The sequence below is a fragment of the Urocampus carinirostris genome, chromosome 12, assembly GCF_059441175.1.
Source record: "Urocampus carinirostris isolate Australia breed hairy pipefish chromosome 12, RoL_Ucar_1.0, whole genome shotgun sequence".
Lineage (NCBI taxonomy): Eukaryota > Metazoa > Chordata > Actinopteri > Syngnathiformes > Syngnathidae > Urocampus > Urocampus carinirostris.
In genome coordinates, this window is record NC_142360.1 from 18239576 (window position 1) to 18255932 (window position 16357).

General features: G+C 39.7%; 1 protein-coding gene across 3 annotated transcripts in view; it reads right to left on the bottom strand.

Moving 5' to 3' along the window:
* raver2 (ribonucleoprotein, PTB-binding 2) overlaps nt 1-15868 on the bottom strand; it is a 71031-nt gene extending 55163 nt beyond the window's left edge. For all 3 annotated transcript variants that reach the window (XM_088350438.1, XM_088350437.1, XM_088350436.1), the window contains exons 1-2: nt 15527-15868; nt 3273-3339 (exon numbers count right to left, since the gene is read on the bottom strand). In XM_088350438.1, the coding sequence (XP_088206564.1) occupies nt 3273-3339; nt 15527-15823 (364 nt within the window). In that variant the 5' untranslated portion in view covers nt 15824-15868. The remainder of the gene's footprint in view (nt 1-3272; nt 3340-15526) is intronic.
* Nucleotides 15869-16357: the final 489 nt, after the last annotated feature.

Below are 16357 nucleotides of genomic sequence, written 5' to 3' on the forward strand. Positions count from 1 at the left end.
CAGGCTTAATAAATGTACGGAATATGAACATTGCATGATTGACATGCCTGATTATGTCAGTAACAACTTAACATATTAAGAGTTATTCAGATACCTTTAACATAAAGAACATGTTTACCAAACTATCTGTATTACTCAAATTTACTAAATCTGATGAAACATTCTTCCTCAGCTTCACGTTTACCAGTAAACAACTCCAACTTTGGAGGTAGACCATAACCCGCTTCCTCCCTCTGCTTTTACATCTCTTACGTCACTCATCGTCACCTCTGCTTCTCTCAAACTCCAAACTTATATTCTGCGGCTCGAAAATTGTTTTCAGCTGCATATTTCACGAATTGTATCTTGTAATCCGAAGACTATAATTTTCTTATCGGTGCCATTTTTGTTCTGCAATTCTTAGTGTTTTTTTATGAATTATCGGTGTTGTGCCGAAAAATGTGGGGGACAACAAAGCAGCTTGAAATGATCAACACAGGCCCGCACCCACCACTTTTTGAGTGATTTGGCACTTTTGTACTTATACAAGCCGCACCCATGTATAAGCCGCGGGCGCCTGCAGTAAAACTTGCGACAGTCACAATTTTAACCCAGGCAAAAATGTAAATTCCACACTTGTAACTTCATAAACAGTATACAATTTCAGAACCACAGTTGACATCATGATTAGCAAATGATACCCGTAATTCCAATAATCCAAGGACACAAAATGTATATTTCCAAAGTTAAGGGTGGGAAAAATATATATCCACTATTGTCCGCTGCGACAACAGTCAGATAACCGGTAACACAGCTTTACCACATTTCCCATCAGGCCGCGTTTTCTTCGCCCCTTATTTTTGATTCGTCCGTAGAACACATAACAGAATAAATCTCTAAAATAAATACATGACAAAAATATACAGTTGCAAATACATATTATACATGGTTACACATATTTATGAAGAAAGACGGTACACCGAGAGAGTTTTCAAAGCTTTAATAATAATAATATAACTTTCATCCCAAACCGTGCCTTTGAAAGGTACCAACACGCTAGTAGGATCACGCTCGCAATGTATCAAGCACACCTGTGAAAAAAAGGCACCCCGTAAATGTGAAATTCTCGGTAAGTCGTCTTGAACTTCCTTCTAACAACAATCACAATCAATGGCACCTATCTCAATATCGGAACGTACCTTGACTTTACAGAAAATATATGCTAGAATTTAGAGATTGCAGTCTTTCTTGGCGCACTTATTCAACTGGTCTAAATCTTACCTTTTAAATTTCTGCCCCGTTAGAAAAATTCCATAAATTAGCCGCTTCACTGAGTCAGCCGCAGGGCTGAACATTTGGGAAAAAAAGTAGCGGCTTATAGTCCGGAATTTACGGTACTGGTAATAAAAAATTATATATCATTGATATAATGTGTTCATAATTTGACATATAAGACTCACCGGAGAATAAATGGCACCCCGGGCGAAACTATGATAAAAAAATGCGACTCATAGTCCAGAAAATTTGGTAACTTGAATGAATATACTCACATCTGCAATCCAGAAAAAGAAAAGAAAGTGTTTTCTGTAGTAGGTTGGTTCAACTCTAGGGTGACGATTGTAAAGTGGACCCCAGTTGAGAAAAATCAAGCAACACACTAGTAAATCATTCCCACATTCACCTTTTGCACAATAAATTGTGTATTATTGGCCACATACACAAGTAATGTTGGGATTAACTCGTTATAAAATAACTCAACTGTTGGAGGTAGAGCGCTCGTCTTGGGATCAAGGGATCCCAGTTCGAATCCTGGCTCGTCCGTGTTACATGTCGAGTGTCCTTTGGTAAGACACTGAACCCCTAATACCCCCAATAAGCGGGTTAGCGCCTTACATGGCTGCAAGGCCGCTATTGGGAAACGTGGAGCACATTGTAAAGCGCTTTGGGAAGTCATTGACTTGAAAAGCGCTATATAAATGCAGATCATTTCATTTCATTTCATTGTGAGAAATGCTGCTTCTAGGAAAAAAGGAAATTGGAGTACTGCCTAATCTGCCCAGACACTGCGGCTGTTGTCAAAGAATATAATATCAAGAGGACAAGACAAAACATGCTGACTATAAAAAGCTAACTGGAAATGAACACTGTGAAAATGTGAAGCAACAGGAAGCTGTTTTAATGGCCCAGCAGGGCTTTTTCACAAGACCCTGCGAGTCAAATGAAAATGATACAAAGGCGAACTACGAGGTCATGATGTCCAAGCATGTGAACATTTCATGGAGGGTGAATTTATTTAAGACTGTACAAAGAATGCCAAGCTGAATAGACGGCCCTATCACATTTTTATATTGCCAAATCTGGCCTGCTTTCTGAAAAGTTTTGACACCCCTGAGTTACATTTCAAATGAAGTAACTAGTAACTATAACTAATTTTTGTTTTTTTAGCAATGCACCCAACACCCAACAAACAGGTCAACCAGCAATCATAGTCCTGCCAAATGCCCAATTGTTTTTACTAGAGTGAAAATGTGTTGCTCTTACTGCAACAGAGAAGTATGTCTCAGTCCCCCCCCCAAAAAAAGTCCAGTAAGAACTGAAACGGTATAGTGTAACAAAGAATAAAATACAGTTTTTCATGTAAAGGAAATACACTTTAAGCCTAGCTTAAAACTTGGTAAAGGGAACCAACTATTGAGCACACCAAAGTGATTAACAATGAAGATAACGTTGGCCGAAATACATTTTCTGATCCACATATATTAGGGCTGTGTTAAAGAATTATGGGGAACAATTTAGGTTCTTTTAATAATTCAATAGTAATTTGCATATCTCTCATAATCCTAATGTGACATGCAAGTAAAACCTTTGACCAGTTACTGCTTGCACATAATTAAAGTTGGAATTTATGTTCTTGAGATGTATGAAAATACTTGGTAAACATATGTATTCAATATTTATTGATAGAAGATTGAAGTGAGGTGAATTATAAGAAAAATCTCAATTAAATCAAATTAAACTGTTCAATTTTGTTTCAATATCTAGCCCCATTGTATACAGGACAAAAAATAATCAAGGTTCTGGCAAAATTTGAGTCCACATATTTGGAAATTCAAATGTTGATACCGTATTTTATCATAGAACATACAATGTTGACAAAACTAAAATAACTATTCTCGCAGTGTCTGGCGGTCAAAAATACTCCCAGTCAATATCACAGCTACTGCGTCTGTAAATGTGTTATCAGTGTATACCTGTATGTGTGTATTCATGCTTGTGTGCATTGTGAGTATTACCTGTGCCTTTATTGCGATCGACAAAGCAGTATTTAAGTTCGTATTCTTTTAGAATTTCATGGACCTCCTGAAAGAAACAGAGAGAACATTAGCCACATCATGATGAGCCAAGCAAAATTACCTGTAATATATTTCCTTACATTTAAAACATTGAGCAGTGCTTCTTAATCATCTTCTTTCATGCCCTCCTAGGAGTATGAAAACTTCAAAGCCCCACTCCAGACTTCCCAAAGAAATGCTGATAGCAGGATTTGAACCCATGACATCAGAACTGTGACGCGGACACGCTACCCACTCAACTGCCATGCCGCCCGCCTATCATGTCATTACTCTTAAATTTTGTTTTCACATTTTGACCCGAGGGTCTGTTACACTTCGTGTCAACACTTGTCGCCCTATGCAGAGCGCTAACGTGCTTTATTCTACAATGGTAAAAAAAAAAAAACAAGGTCACAGCCACCCCATTATTTGGGAACCACTGACCTAGAAAGATGGGTAAATTAAAAAAAAAAAATAGAAGATTGAACTACCAGATAAATTATTCAGTGCCACAGACTCAAAAAAGACATTTGCATCCTCTCTAAAGCCACTGACGAGAAAATGTTTTTTAAATCAAAATAAATAACAAAATAAATAAATAAATAAATAAAAACGCCAGATGACCAACCTAAACAAGCTAAAATCCTCTCAGAACCCAAAAACTTTGCAAGGCAGTTGGTATCTCTTTCATTTTTGTTTAACTTAGTCCCTCATTTATCAGACTTCTTTCTCTTTACCTAACTGGCCTTAGTTAGTTATGTTACACATGTTTAAATCATATTATTTAAATTTACATTAAATGTGTGCATTATTTCAACTTAGCGGCACTTGCTATCAGTGAAAATCATATTGAAAATCACTAACACAGTAAAAATGCCTAATCCAGTGAAACCTCGTTTATCGCGAGGGTTATGTATCAAAATGAATCAACGTTTCTTGCCCTTACACCACTAATACTTGAATTTTCTCACAGATCACTGACTTTCTTGGTGTTAAAAAACAAGAAACAGCCATTTGAAATGTAGCATTTTTAATCTGTTCTAAACAGATTAAGTTCCAATCAGTTGTTACCTATTACACTGACACTGGCCACAGGCATGTTAAAACAAAGGAATGAAGTCTGTGTCAGGATAAAAACATGGCTGCAGTGACAGTAAAAAAATCATCTCAGTGCTATGCATCATATCATTGGCAAGGGGACAAAGTAATTGCCTCACAATATCTGTGAGCTTTCTAATATGTTCCTCTTCTAAAGCCCCAGACCATAATCCAGCCCACTCACAGCAAACAGCAGGAATTTTCCACATCAAAAGTGGCCATGTAAGGCAGCCCACACAGACCAGCTCACTGGTCCTTGAAAACCATAGTGCTCATAGCTTCAGAAAAAAAAAATCACAGAGACAGAGTGTAAGAGAGACGTATACATACTGATTATGTAATAAGACAAACAGACAGAAGTACTGACAATGTGTAAAAGGGACGGATAAAGAGACAGTGTGTGCGTGAGTAGAGGAGAGAGAGCGAGTGTGAAAAAGAGAAAAAGTGCAAAATAGAGAGTATGAGAGTGATAGTGAAACAAAACAATAGAAAGCCAGTGTGAAAGCCAGTGATGAGACAGAGAATGAGAGATAAAGAAACAGAGAGAAAGAAAGAGAGGGAGAGACATAGAGAGAGAGACAGAGAGAGACAGAGAGAGACAGAGAGAGACAAAGTGGCAGACAAAAAGGCAGACAAACAGATGGACGGACGAACGGACGGTCAGACAGACTTCAAGAAAAGTGAGGAACTCTTAAATCATCGTATCAGAGCAAGAAAAAGCTATAGACACCTTTGGGCTGTATTGTTTCATGATTGAAAATTGTGTTACTGTGAATATTTGTGAGCTGTGGCTGTATTCACGTAGCATATATATTAAATGACAGACCGTCAGTGTTTTCATATAAAACTTTACTAATCCTCCCTGTTTGTCAATTGAAGTAAACAAAGTAATGATAGAAAAGAGGCGACTAAATAATAACCAAACATGCAGCAAACATGGATCTGATTTGTTATTACTTTTTCTTCCGTTGATGAAAACTTGATAGATTTCCCATCGTTTTGCCTCATGCATATTTTCTGTCGGCATGTGATTAGAACCCACTATTGGATGGAAATCAGCACAGAAAAAAACAGAAATAATGACCAACAACCCTCAAAGTATCACCACAAACATCACCATCAACCACCAAGCGATTAAACCAGTCACCATATTTAAGTATCTTAGAGCTGTCATGCTAAGAGAGGGATGACGACCAGATATCATGGCCAGAATAGCTCAAACTACAGCCACATTTGCCAGACTTAAACTTATTTGGGGAGACCAGAATACTGGAGTGAAATAAAAACAAAAATCAGACACATGCATGCGTGGCTCTTTTTCATCTTACTCTACGCTTGCAAGACACGGGATCTCACAGTTTAACTGGAAAAGGAAATTCCATAAGATGCACGGTAGAAAAAGTACGTAGCATGTCTCCCTCACGGTTCAGATGACCTTGGTTTGATTCCACCAACCAGACTAGGGTTATTTTCCTCTGGGTACCCTGTGGTTTAGCTGGCAATCAGCTTAGGGTGTATCCAGCCTACTATCCTAAGATGCCCTGGAAAGGCTCCAGCACCCTTTCAAAAACTCCACTTTTTTTAAGTAGCATCAAATTACCTTCAATATCAAGAATTTAACTTTTAAACAACTATATAGATAAATGTTATTGGTTAATACTAATATCCCTAAAATGTAGATTTGTTCCCTTATTTTATTGTAAGTTTACTGTAGTCTTTTTTTACATGCACACACAATCAATCTTTGGTTGGCATGCCATTAAATAGGTTGGTTTATGTACAACTGAACATTTTTGAATGAAAAAGATCAAAAGGTTTGTGTGAGCATGGTAAAGATGGGGAACACCATCGTTTACACACTCCTTGGCCTCTTTAGCAGCAGTGGGAGTGTCCTTGACCCAGTGACAGCCTTATACGCTACAGAGAGAAAAACCAAGAAAGATGAGGTCTGGCGGTCAAAAATACTCCCAGTCAATATCACAGCTACTGCGTCTAGTATCTATCATAAATATTAAAAGTGTTGTTTTCCAAAACGACAATGACAAATTTAAACTGAGATTGGTGAATGGGTAATTGTGAAGCACGTTGTAAAGTGCTTTGGGAGGTCTTCAGTGTCTTGAAAAGCGCTAAATAAATGCACACCATTTCATATCACTTATAATCCCAAGCTCAAGATCAAGCAAGATAGCCAAAAACGTTTTTGCTGCGATGGCATCAAAAAATCCAAGTACAAAAGCCAGCAATTCAATGTGTTTTGAATTCCAATATTAAACTTAAGGGTTTATAAAAATTGTTTCAAAAAACAATTATGTTGGTCATAAAGTAGGATTTTTAACTTGAGTAGAGTTTCAAGGTAACATTCATATAGGTTTTAATTTCTTAAGTAGTTAATAGGATACTTATTTGATTTGACTGCAACATGGATCGCCAGTTTGCACAAACCCTCAGAATTGTGGCACCTAACGCTTTTCACAGTGAGAACTGGTTCACAGACATTCACAGACTGGAAAATGTTGATGGAGGGAGAAATGCTGAGTGTCACGCTAGTATAGCAGTGTCCAAAAATGGAGACAATAAAACTTTCCAGGTGTCTTAAAAAAGCAGCAGCTTCCCACACCGACCCCACCGCTTGGGGCAGCCGAGATTCAAGCCGATCGGCCAGAACCCGTCGACTTGAGATCTCCGATGCCAATTCATATCGGAGCGTCTTTTATTCAGAACTGTCCGGACACCTGCTCCACGTTCTTTACCTCTCGCTAAGAGGGTGTCCCAATCCTTCATCTTGTCGTGACGCAGAAGCCTTTATTCTCCATGTTTTTCACTCTCTCTCGCTGGGCTTTTTTTTTCAGGGCTTTGATCATTGCACGCGCCCACCAAAAAAAAAAACATCAATTAATTTAAAGTAGGTACAGTACTGAGTTTCAATTTGTTCTCTATCTCTCTGTTCTCAACAGAATTGTGATGCAGGTCACAGGAATGCGGCTTTACCGCTCAAACAGCAGTCGCAACCCAAAAGATTTAATACGTAATGGACTTGGGACCTCAAATGAAAGTGGCCTGGGTTTCATGTGAAAAAGCGGATATGTTCCATTCAGATGGACCTTTAAGGATCGAATACAGGTGATGTCCGGAACTAGCCATTGACTCAGTAGCATATAATGATCTTACCAAAATGCAGAAAAAGCAAAAGTACAAGTCAAAATCCATTACAAAAACATTTAATTACGGATGTGCGATAACTGGGCGGCAGGGCACAGTTCTCATGTCATGGGTTCAAATCCAGCTACCAGCCTTCCTGTGCAGAGTTTGCATGTTCTCCTGTGCTTGCGTGGGTTTCCTACAGGACCTCCGGTTTCCTCCCACATTCCAAAAGCAAGCATGCCAGGTTAATTTGCCAGTCCAAATTGTCCCTATGTGTGAAAGAGCGAGTGAGTTGTCTGTCTTTGTGTGCCCTGTGACTGGCAGGTAATCAGTTCAGGGTGTCCCCTGCCCACTACCCGAAGATAGCGGGGATTGGCTCCCACGCCCCCGGGATCCTACTGAGGATAAGCAGTGCAGTTAATGGATAGATGTGTGATAACTATTAGACCAAATACGGGAAAATATGACAGTCATTGGCTTAATATACATTAAAAAAAGACAATTGGTTACTTGGATCCAAGCTATAGTATTTAATAAGTGATCACTGCTTTTTGGAAAATGTATACTCATGTAACTCGTTATAATACTTTTATTTACTTTAGTAGTATGGAGTGGCAGAACTTGATCGTGTCTCCTCTTTACCTCTAGTTTTTGTGCTCGAGAGGCATAGGAGCGCTTAGCCATTGAATTGTTGAGCATAGCTCAGGATGTGAGCTATTGTCATTGTATGGTCTTCTGAAATTTATTGAGTGCAGCTAGGTTTATTTTGTGCATTGATTGTTTTCTGGTTGCACCCCTGCGCACGTATTTTGTGCTCGAACATGAAACATTACAAATTGACAGACAAAATAAGTATGGATCAATGTATAAATTCAAGCTGTAGTCTCTCTAGCACTGCTTTTTGGAGATACGCATACTGGAACTGTTTAACGCTACTATAATTGTAAAAAAATAGAAAGGTTCATCAAAAATAAAAAGATGTGTGTGTGTGTGTGTGTATATAGCATACAGTTGATATTAGTATCAGTCTCAAGAAGCAGGATATTATCGGTTACAGGTATCAGTAGAAAAACAAATGTACAACCCTACTTCAAATGATTAGTGGTTTACATTTAGAATTGCATAAAAACTTATTGAAATGTTGCGCTAAAGAGTTCTTGCTTTCAAAATGGACACGTCCAAATAAACGGCTCAACATTTTTCACAAGGTAGATCATGTTATAAAAAAGCCACAATAAACGTTAGCAAAACAGCATGTTTTTGTTGTTGTTGTCTATGACATGGACAGTTATTTTGCGATTTAATTTTACACTTATGTTTGGATCCCTGCTGAATAGGCAGTAATAAACACTGATAATGCTTGCTGCAGAAAAGCAACCTCAGACGGACCAAGATCCTTTGAAAAAAAGTGTCTGTTATCCCAGTATAATAAGCTTGTATTTTATTACAATGCTGGCAAAATACAAATAAAAAAATGCCAAAAATAGAAATGAAAAAGGAATTAACAACTGTCACATATGTAACATCCCTCTGAGTCCCCCACAAGTGAGATAAAAATTTCACATTCTCTGAGAGAAAGGACTACCTGTAAAATAAACTAATTTTGTATCCAGGATCATATCTTTCGAGCAGAACCCGCAGCTAGTGTGCAAAAACGAAAGTGGGAACACAGAACTGATAAATTGAAAATGGTAAATCAAAAATTGAAAAAAATATCTATCTATCTATCTATCTATCTATCTATCTATCTATCTATCTATCTATCTATCTATCTATCTATCTATCTATCTATCTATCTATCTATCTATCTATCTATCTATCTATCTATATCTATGTATGTTTGTCTGTTTTCCCGTGGTGGGCTTTTTTCCCCCTGAAGCTGATTTTTGCTGTTTTTAAACTATCCCTGGACAGCCAGGCACACGCAAAGTAGCATGCAAATGTTGTTGCTAAACCGAAACCTGGCTGGCAAAGGAGAGAATGAGTCGGCCCATAACTGTTGCACTCCTTTTAACTAGCCTGTACAACAAGCAAGCGTAGCAATGCATTTCTGTTTCTGTGTTCCGCCCAGACAAATTATCAGGACAGGCAGTATAATGTAGGTACTGGGTGTAAGAGAGCATTCAATAAAAGTTGCCAATGAGCAATGACATTCTTATCAGTCCATTGGGTGGTACGTCAGCCTAATCAGAGACAGAGCAAACTGAAAACAACCTTTTTACACTTGGAACTCCAGGAGGTACTGTCTGCGAGATTTTAAAATAATTTATTTCAGGATCAATGCACTGAAAATGACCAAAATCGCAAAAGAAAAAATAAAACCCCTTAAAGGTGGCAAAAAAGTAGCTTTACCGACAACACACTCTCTGTAAGTTGCGTGTACCTTTTCTGCTACATCTTTAGTAGCCATTAGCCAGTCCGACTAATGTTTAGATGCTAACACAACAAAGCTAACTATCTACAGCCTCTTTTTTTACACTTTACACCAACCATATTGAATGGATGCACAAGATATTAAACAATAAACAAGTTTTTAATGCACTGGAGATACAGTATAGTATGTTTACACAAAAACTAGGAAGAGGAAACCGGATTTCTTCTCCGGGGTGGATTCTGGGTGAGCTCTCACAGCGCCACATGCCAGTAGTGGAGGAAAGAAGCACTACAGTACTGTCCTGTACTCGGAAAAAAGGTGCACAATACAAAATTTAACTTCCAGCAAAGTCCAAGTATTTTTCCACATCCCGAAAAAAATGTTTGTACCTAACGTTTTCCGTGATTCGAATGTTCGTAAGTAGGGGAGCATCTGTATAGTGAAATGTCAGAACCCGAACAGACGGACGACCCAGACGCGAAACGTTCTCACATAAGCTTTATTTTACGGGAAAGGGGCAGTCATGCGCGTTAACACAAACACTAGGGATGCGGTGATCGCTAGGAGGAAGAAGATAGACGGAGAAGTCAGAGGCAGACGAGATCGAGGCCGGACAGAACAGACGGTATCGATACCGGATACTGGAGCAAGATACTGGACAGGATGAGACAAACAGGATTGATACCGGATACCGAAGACCTGAGCAAGATACCGGGCAGGATGAGACCGACAGGATCGATACCAGATACTGGAGCAAGATACCGGGCAGGAGGAGACAGATGAGATCGATATGAGATACAGAAGACTCGAGCAAGATACCGGACAGGAGGAGACAGGCGGGATCGATATCGGCACTGGAGACTGGAGCAAGATACCGGACAGGACGAGACAGACGGGATCGATACCGGATACTGGAGACTGGAGCAAGATACTGGACAGAAGGAGACAGACGCGATCAATACTGGATACTGGAGACGGGAGCAAGATACCGAGCAGAAGGAGACAGACGAGATCGATATCGGATACTGGAGACTGGAGCAAGATACTGGACAGAAGGAGACAGACGCGATCAATACTGGATACTGGAGCAAGATACCGGACAGGACGAGAAAGGTGGGATTGATATCGGATACTGGAGACTGGAGCAAGATACCGAGCAGGGGAGACAGACGAGACCGATATCGGATACTGGATACACGGGCAGGAGTCAAAACACAAGTCTTGCAAGTGAAGAGGTTCGTTGACGGACTGACCTCGAGTGAATGAAATCACTGAGTTTAAATAGAAGGGAAGCAAATCAGGCAACAAGCCGCAGCTGGCGCCAAACGGGCGGGGCCATGTGAGGGCAATGGGCAACCGTGACATGAAATCCACATAACAATAATAATAATAATAACAAGAGTAATAACAATAATAATAATTAGAATAACACATTTATCTTATACAGTACTGTTGTCTTACTGATTATACGGTTGATGTGCTATATTTTCTGGGTTGTTTTTTTGCATTTTCTTGAAATATCTCATTGATTCATTTTCTGAACTGCTCCCCCTTACTAAAATTGCAGGGGTCTATTTACCCTCACTAGATTTGCAAGGGTGCTGGAGCTTCGGGCAGTGGGCAAGGTACACCTTGGAGTGATTGCCAGCCAAGCACAGGTCACACATTGACATACGACAATTCACACAGACATCCATACCTGGGGCCAATTTAGAGTCACCAATTTATCAACCATTCATGTTTTTGGAATGTAGGAAGAAAACACAGGCAAAACTCCACAAAGAGAGGTAGCTGGAATCGAACCCATGTCCGCTGAACTGCGAGGCGGACGTGCTAACTGCCATGCCGCCCTAAATTTCTCACTTTATTTTCAATAACTATGACACAAATACAAAAGGATAATCAGTGGGAGTAAATCAAACCCTAACAACATATCTGATTTGAAAAAAAAAAACATGTCCAAGCAGATGAACACGACAGGTAATAAAAGAAAAGAGAAAGCAAAAATAAGAAACCTGTGCCAATTACCAGCACTGCAGGCAGTCAGTAAACTCCAACACCCCCCAAAAAATAAAACAACTATTCTTTTGGACAGATTTACATTAGTGCAGAGTCAGCAGGACAGTCATCATGTTCCTTTGCTTAGGCTGCCGACACAAATCCCCAGTTCTGACACACTGATATGGTCGAGAATGCAGACAAAGACATTCTCTCTTGCACTTCATCCCAATTCATTATCCCAACATCTTTTCTCCTTGTGCAGTTGAAACAGTAATGTGTGGCTCAATATAAATTGCATTGCACAGTTTCAGCAATGTTTGCATGCTAACATCAACAGTGTTCATTTTACCTCTGAAAGGTGGGTCTCGGGGACTCGCATGCTCAAAAATCTATGGGTCCCAACAGAGATCTATGGTTCCCCAAAATTTAGTGTTATCGAGGTTGAAATTGTAAATCGGCGACAAATATATAATATAAATCTACATATTCATTTAGTTTTAATCATCAAATTATTAACTCATTATAAATTCATTTACTGCATCAAATTATTGATGGTAATATACCGATTAAAGGGATAACCACAAACCTGTCTTTTTTTTTTCTCCTTTTATACTTCCTTTTTTTCTTAACTTCTTTTTACAACATAATTCGTAATATCAATCATCAAAGCAAGTGAGCCGTTTGAGAGCCGACTCTCTTTAATGAGTTGAGCCAAAAAAGCCGGTTCTCTTAAAAAAGACGGACTTCCTTTCACTACACAACTCGAACTGGTTTGACTTGATTGATTTGCCATTTCGTGATAGTCGGTGTATAACTGATGGTACCCATCATTGACAAATTTGCGGGTTTTTTTGCGTACAGATTTTCTTGTACGTCGTACACGTCTTAAAATGCATAATAAACGTACTTTGTACGGCAAAAACATACAAGTTGACAGGTATGAATTTCTCCGCCGTTTTTTTGTGCCGGAATTATTGCCGTTGTTATCACTTTCTGCATTATGTTTCGACTTAATACTGACACTGGAGAAATTACCAATTTTGTGTTGATTTTCACCTAATACTGACATTTTTTTCGGAGGCGTACTTAACCTTCGCTCGACGACAAGCACCACAACAATGACGTAATCTCGAAGCAACGAAATTACGTGCGACGAAAGGCGTGCAGACGAAAACTCGAACCGCGAGACCAAAACAACAATGGCGGATCTGCCTGACGATAAGTTTGGAGTGCACTAAATCTTTGTTAAAAAAAAGTAATCGTGTAATAATGACAACCTTTTGGCAAAAAAAGTTGCGTCCCAGGAACGCACGTTGACTTGACACCGTGCGTCCCCAGCAAAAATGATGCGTCTAGGACGCAGGGACGAGAACACTGCATCAAACAAGGACGTTAAAATGAAATACAGAAGAAGAAAACCGAAGTTGGAGAATTTTAAATGAGGGGAATTGAAGACAGACATTCATTTCACATCATGAGAGCTGAGCTTAAGCAAAGGTGAAGAAAGCATAACCTTGGGCAAGACAAGAAAAATATATTTCTTTAATTCAGTGCACCCAGCTTTTACCTTTCTGGCTTCTTGTATTGTTTGGTATTGTCATAATTTTGTCCACAAGTTGTAGAATCATTTCATTTTAATTCATTATTCTTAGATAATTGTTTATTTCAAAAAGTCTTACATGTTTAATGATGATTAGATGAAATTCATTTAAAAATATCAATAACTGTGCACAGTATTCCTTAGCTGTAACACAGTTACATTTACAGGGTTTCTGTACTTTAAGGATATTTGCATAGGGCATTATGTTCTGCATTGTGATTGGCTGAACCACCTATGTCAAACTAATGGCCTGTGGGCCAAATGTGGCCTACCACATTCTTATATTTGTCCCGCAACATAATGCTTAGAGGAGCACAACAGAAAAATGAACTGCATCATCAAAAATGACTTTTGAATATGTCCACTGGATGTCATCAAAGCTGGGTGCCATTCCCAAAGAAGACCACCCACTGTGTTTGTATTTGCAGACTACCATAAAACAACCAGAGAGTATTGAGGAACCCCATTCCGATTTTATTTTACTTACAAAAAGTCACAGACGTGCTGTTTAAGGCAATATCAAAAATGCATAATTTAAAAAATGGCACCTGGGTGTCTTTGCAGAAATTCAAAGACAATTTAACTCCTTTTTATAACAGTAGGAATTTTAACAGTGAAGTTCCCATATTTATCTGACAAAGGATAGGACTTTAAAGGACATTAAATAGATAAATTGTATATTAAATTTGGGCATTGTTTTTATGGTTGACATTGCCATTAAAGGATTTTAATCATGGCCCCACGTATTCAACAATGTGGTACCGTGAGTAAAAATACTGTGATGATGAGATAAAAACCAAATGCCTTTTCCCATGTCATCTACATCCATGCTGGTCTCTAGTGATTAGGATTTGGCGCTCGCACCGGTGCGATCCAGGTTCGATTCTTGATGTATCCAATGTTGTGCAAATACTTTTTTGACTGATCAACCATTGTGTCATGATTACCAATGTGAATCACCTGTGCCCGCTCCTTTGGCACCAACTGCCTCGGACTCTGATTGGTTCCCTGTCCCTATTTAAACCCACTCCTATTTGTCCGTCTTGTCAGTCCGTCTGCGAACCTTATTTAACACTAGGCAAGACTTTTTCTACCCTGACTCCCACCTGTTTTTTTGCTCCCGTCTGTCCCCCGGATTCGACCCGCTTTTGATCCTGACCACGTCTACTCTCCCGTCCCGGCTTTCGACCTCTTTTTTCCCCCAACCACGTCTACTCTCCTTTCCTGGCTTACGACTTTCTTCTGACCCTGTTTATGCTCGCCTATCCCGGCTACTGACCCGTTTTTCCGTTCACGACATCGCCATTGCTCGCCAAGGAAGATCCACTTCCGCGTTCAGAGCGACCTGCTTCCCGCGTCCAGCAATCGCCGGGTCGTGGGCGCAACCCTTTCTCTTTCTTCCAATAAACCTGATACCTGTCAACCTGTACGGTTTTGCCGTACAAAGTACGTTTTTTATGCATTTTAAGATGGAGCCGTTAAGGTTTACAGGTATGAAAACTTGTGAGAAACGCAACACAAGTGGGTCCTGTCTCCGTTCTGTTCTTGAAACATTGTTCACACTCGGTACTGTAATACCTTGTGTAAAACACGCACCCCAACTTTGAGTTATTTTGAGGGAAAATAAAATGCGAGTTATAAACGGTATAAGCAAAGAATACGGTAACTTTTATTTACTTTTGTGTGCCCGGTACCAAACAACTCAGTTGATGCTGATAAGACGTGGCCGATTGATAGAATCAACACAAACATGTTTACCACTGAAATAGCTTTTTACTTAAACTAATAATTGAGCCCTTATTTGTCGCAAATTTAATGAATGGATTAATAGATTCAAATGCAAGCGCTATTGGTTTATCTCCTATTTATCACGTGCAGCACGAAACGTGTCCAACAATTACGCACGAACCAAGGACGCACGTGAAATGGTGTTAGTTCCACAACTTTAAGCACACTACTTTCTTTCAACTTACCCAACAATTAACTTTCAAAATACTCTACCTGGTTAGTCGTGTCGGGAGGGAGGTTCTTAATGAGTATTTTCCGCCTGTTGCTAAGCTGTTGGCGAGTTTTGGCGAGTCTCCTCTCCATCTCCTCCGGCTCCAGCTCGGGCAAGTCACGGAGGCTCGTCCATGACTCCGCGGGCTGTGCCACCGCCAATGCTATCTCGGAAGTCACAGCCACCGCCTCTTCATCTTCCGTCTGCTGGCTGTCGGGGCGGTTCATGTCCGAGAAAAGTGCACCCTCGCAGGCGAGAGACGGGCGGACGCGCGGCTGGAAAGACGACGCTGCCGCCATTTTGATGTCTGAGAGCAGAGTGAGCGGGAAAAAGAGGGAGGCAGCGAGCAGGTGGGAACTCAAGTGTGCCGTGGAGTGTGTGCGCTTTGCTAGGAAGGTGGAAACTTGATATAAATTATTTTGTGGAAAAGTTTAAAAGTTTACTAAATGTTTGGACCGCACAAATATAATGGCAACTGTTACGATTTTCCGGATATTCATCGTAACAGTGACAACCTGTCAGGGGAGGCAGGTGAGGATGCGCGGCCTGTGCCTCAAATGTTGCTATGTAAATATACATTTATAAATGTATTTAAATAGTTATATTTATTCACTGGGAAAGTCCTTTCTCATTTAAAGGTGGGGTGCACCATGTGGGAGTCCAAATACATTGTAGGTTTAATATTTTCTCTATGAAAGTTATTCCCAAACGTATTTGTTTCATACCTGTCAACCTGTAAGTTTTTGCAGTACAAAGTACGTTTCTTATGCATTTTAAGACGTGTACGACGTACAAGAAAATCTGTACTGAAAAACGCAAATCTGTCAATGATG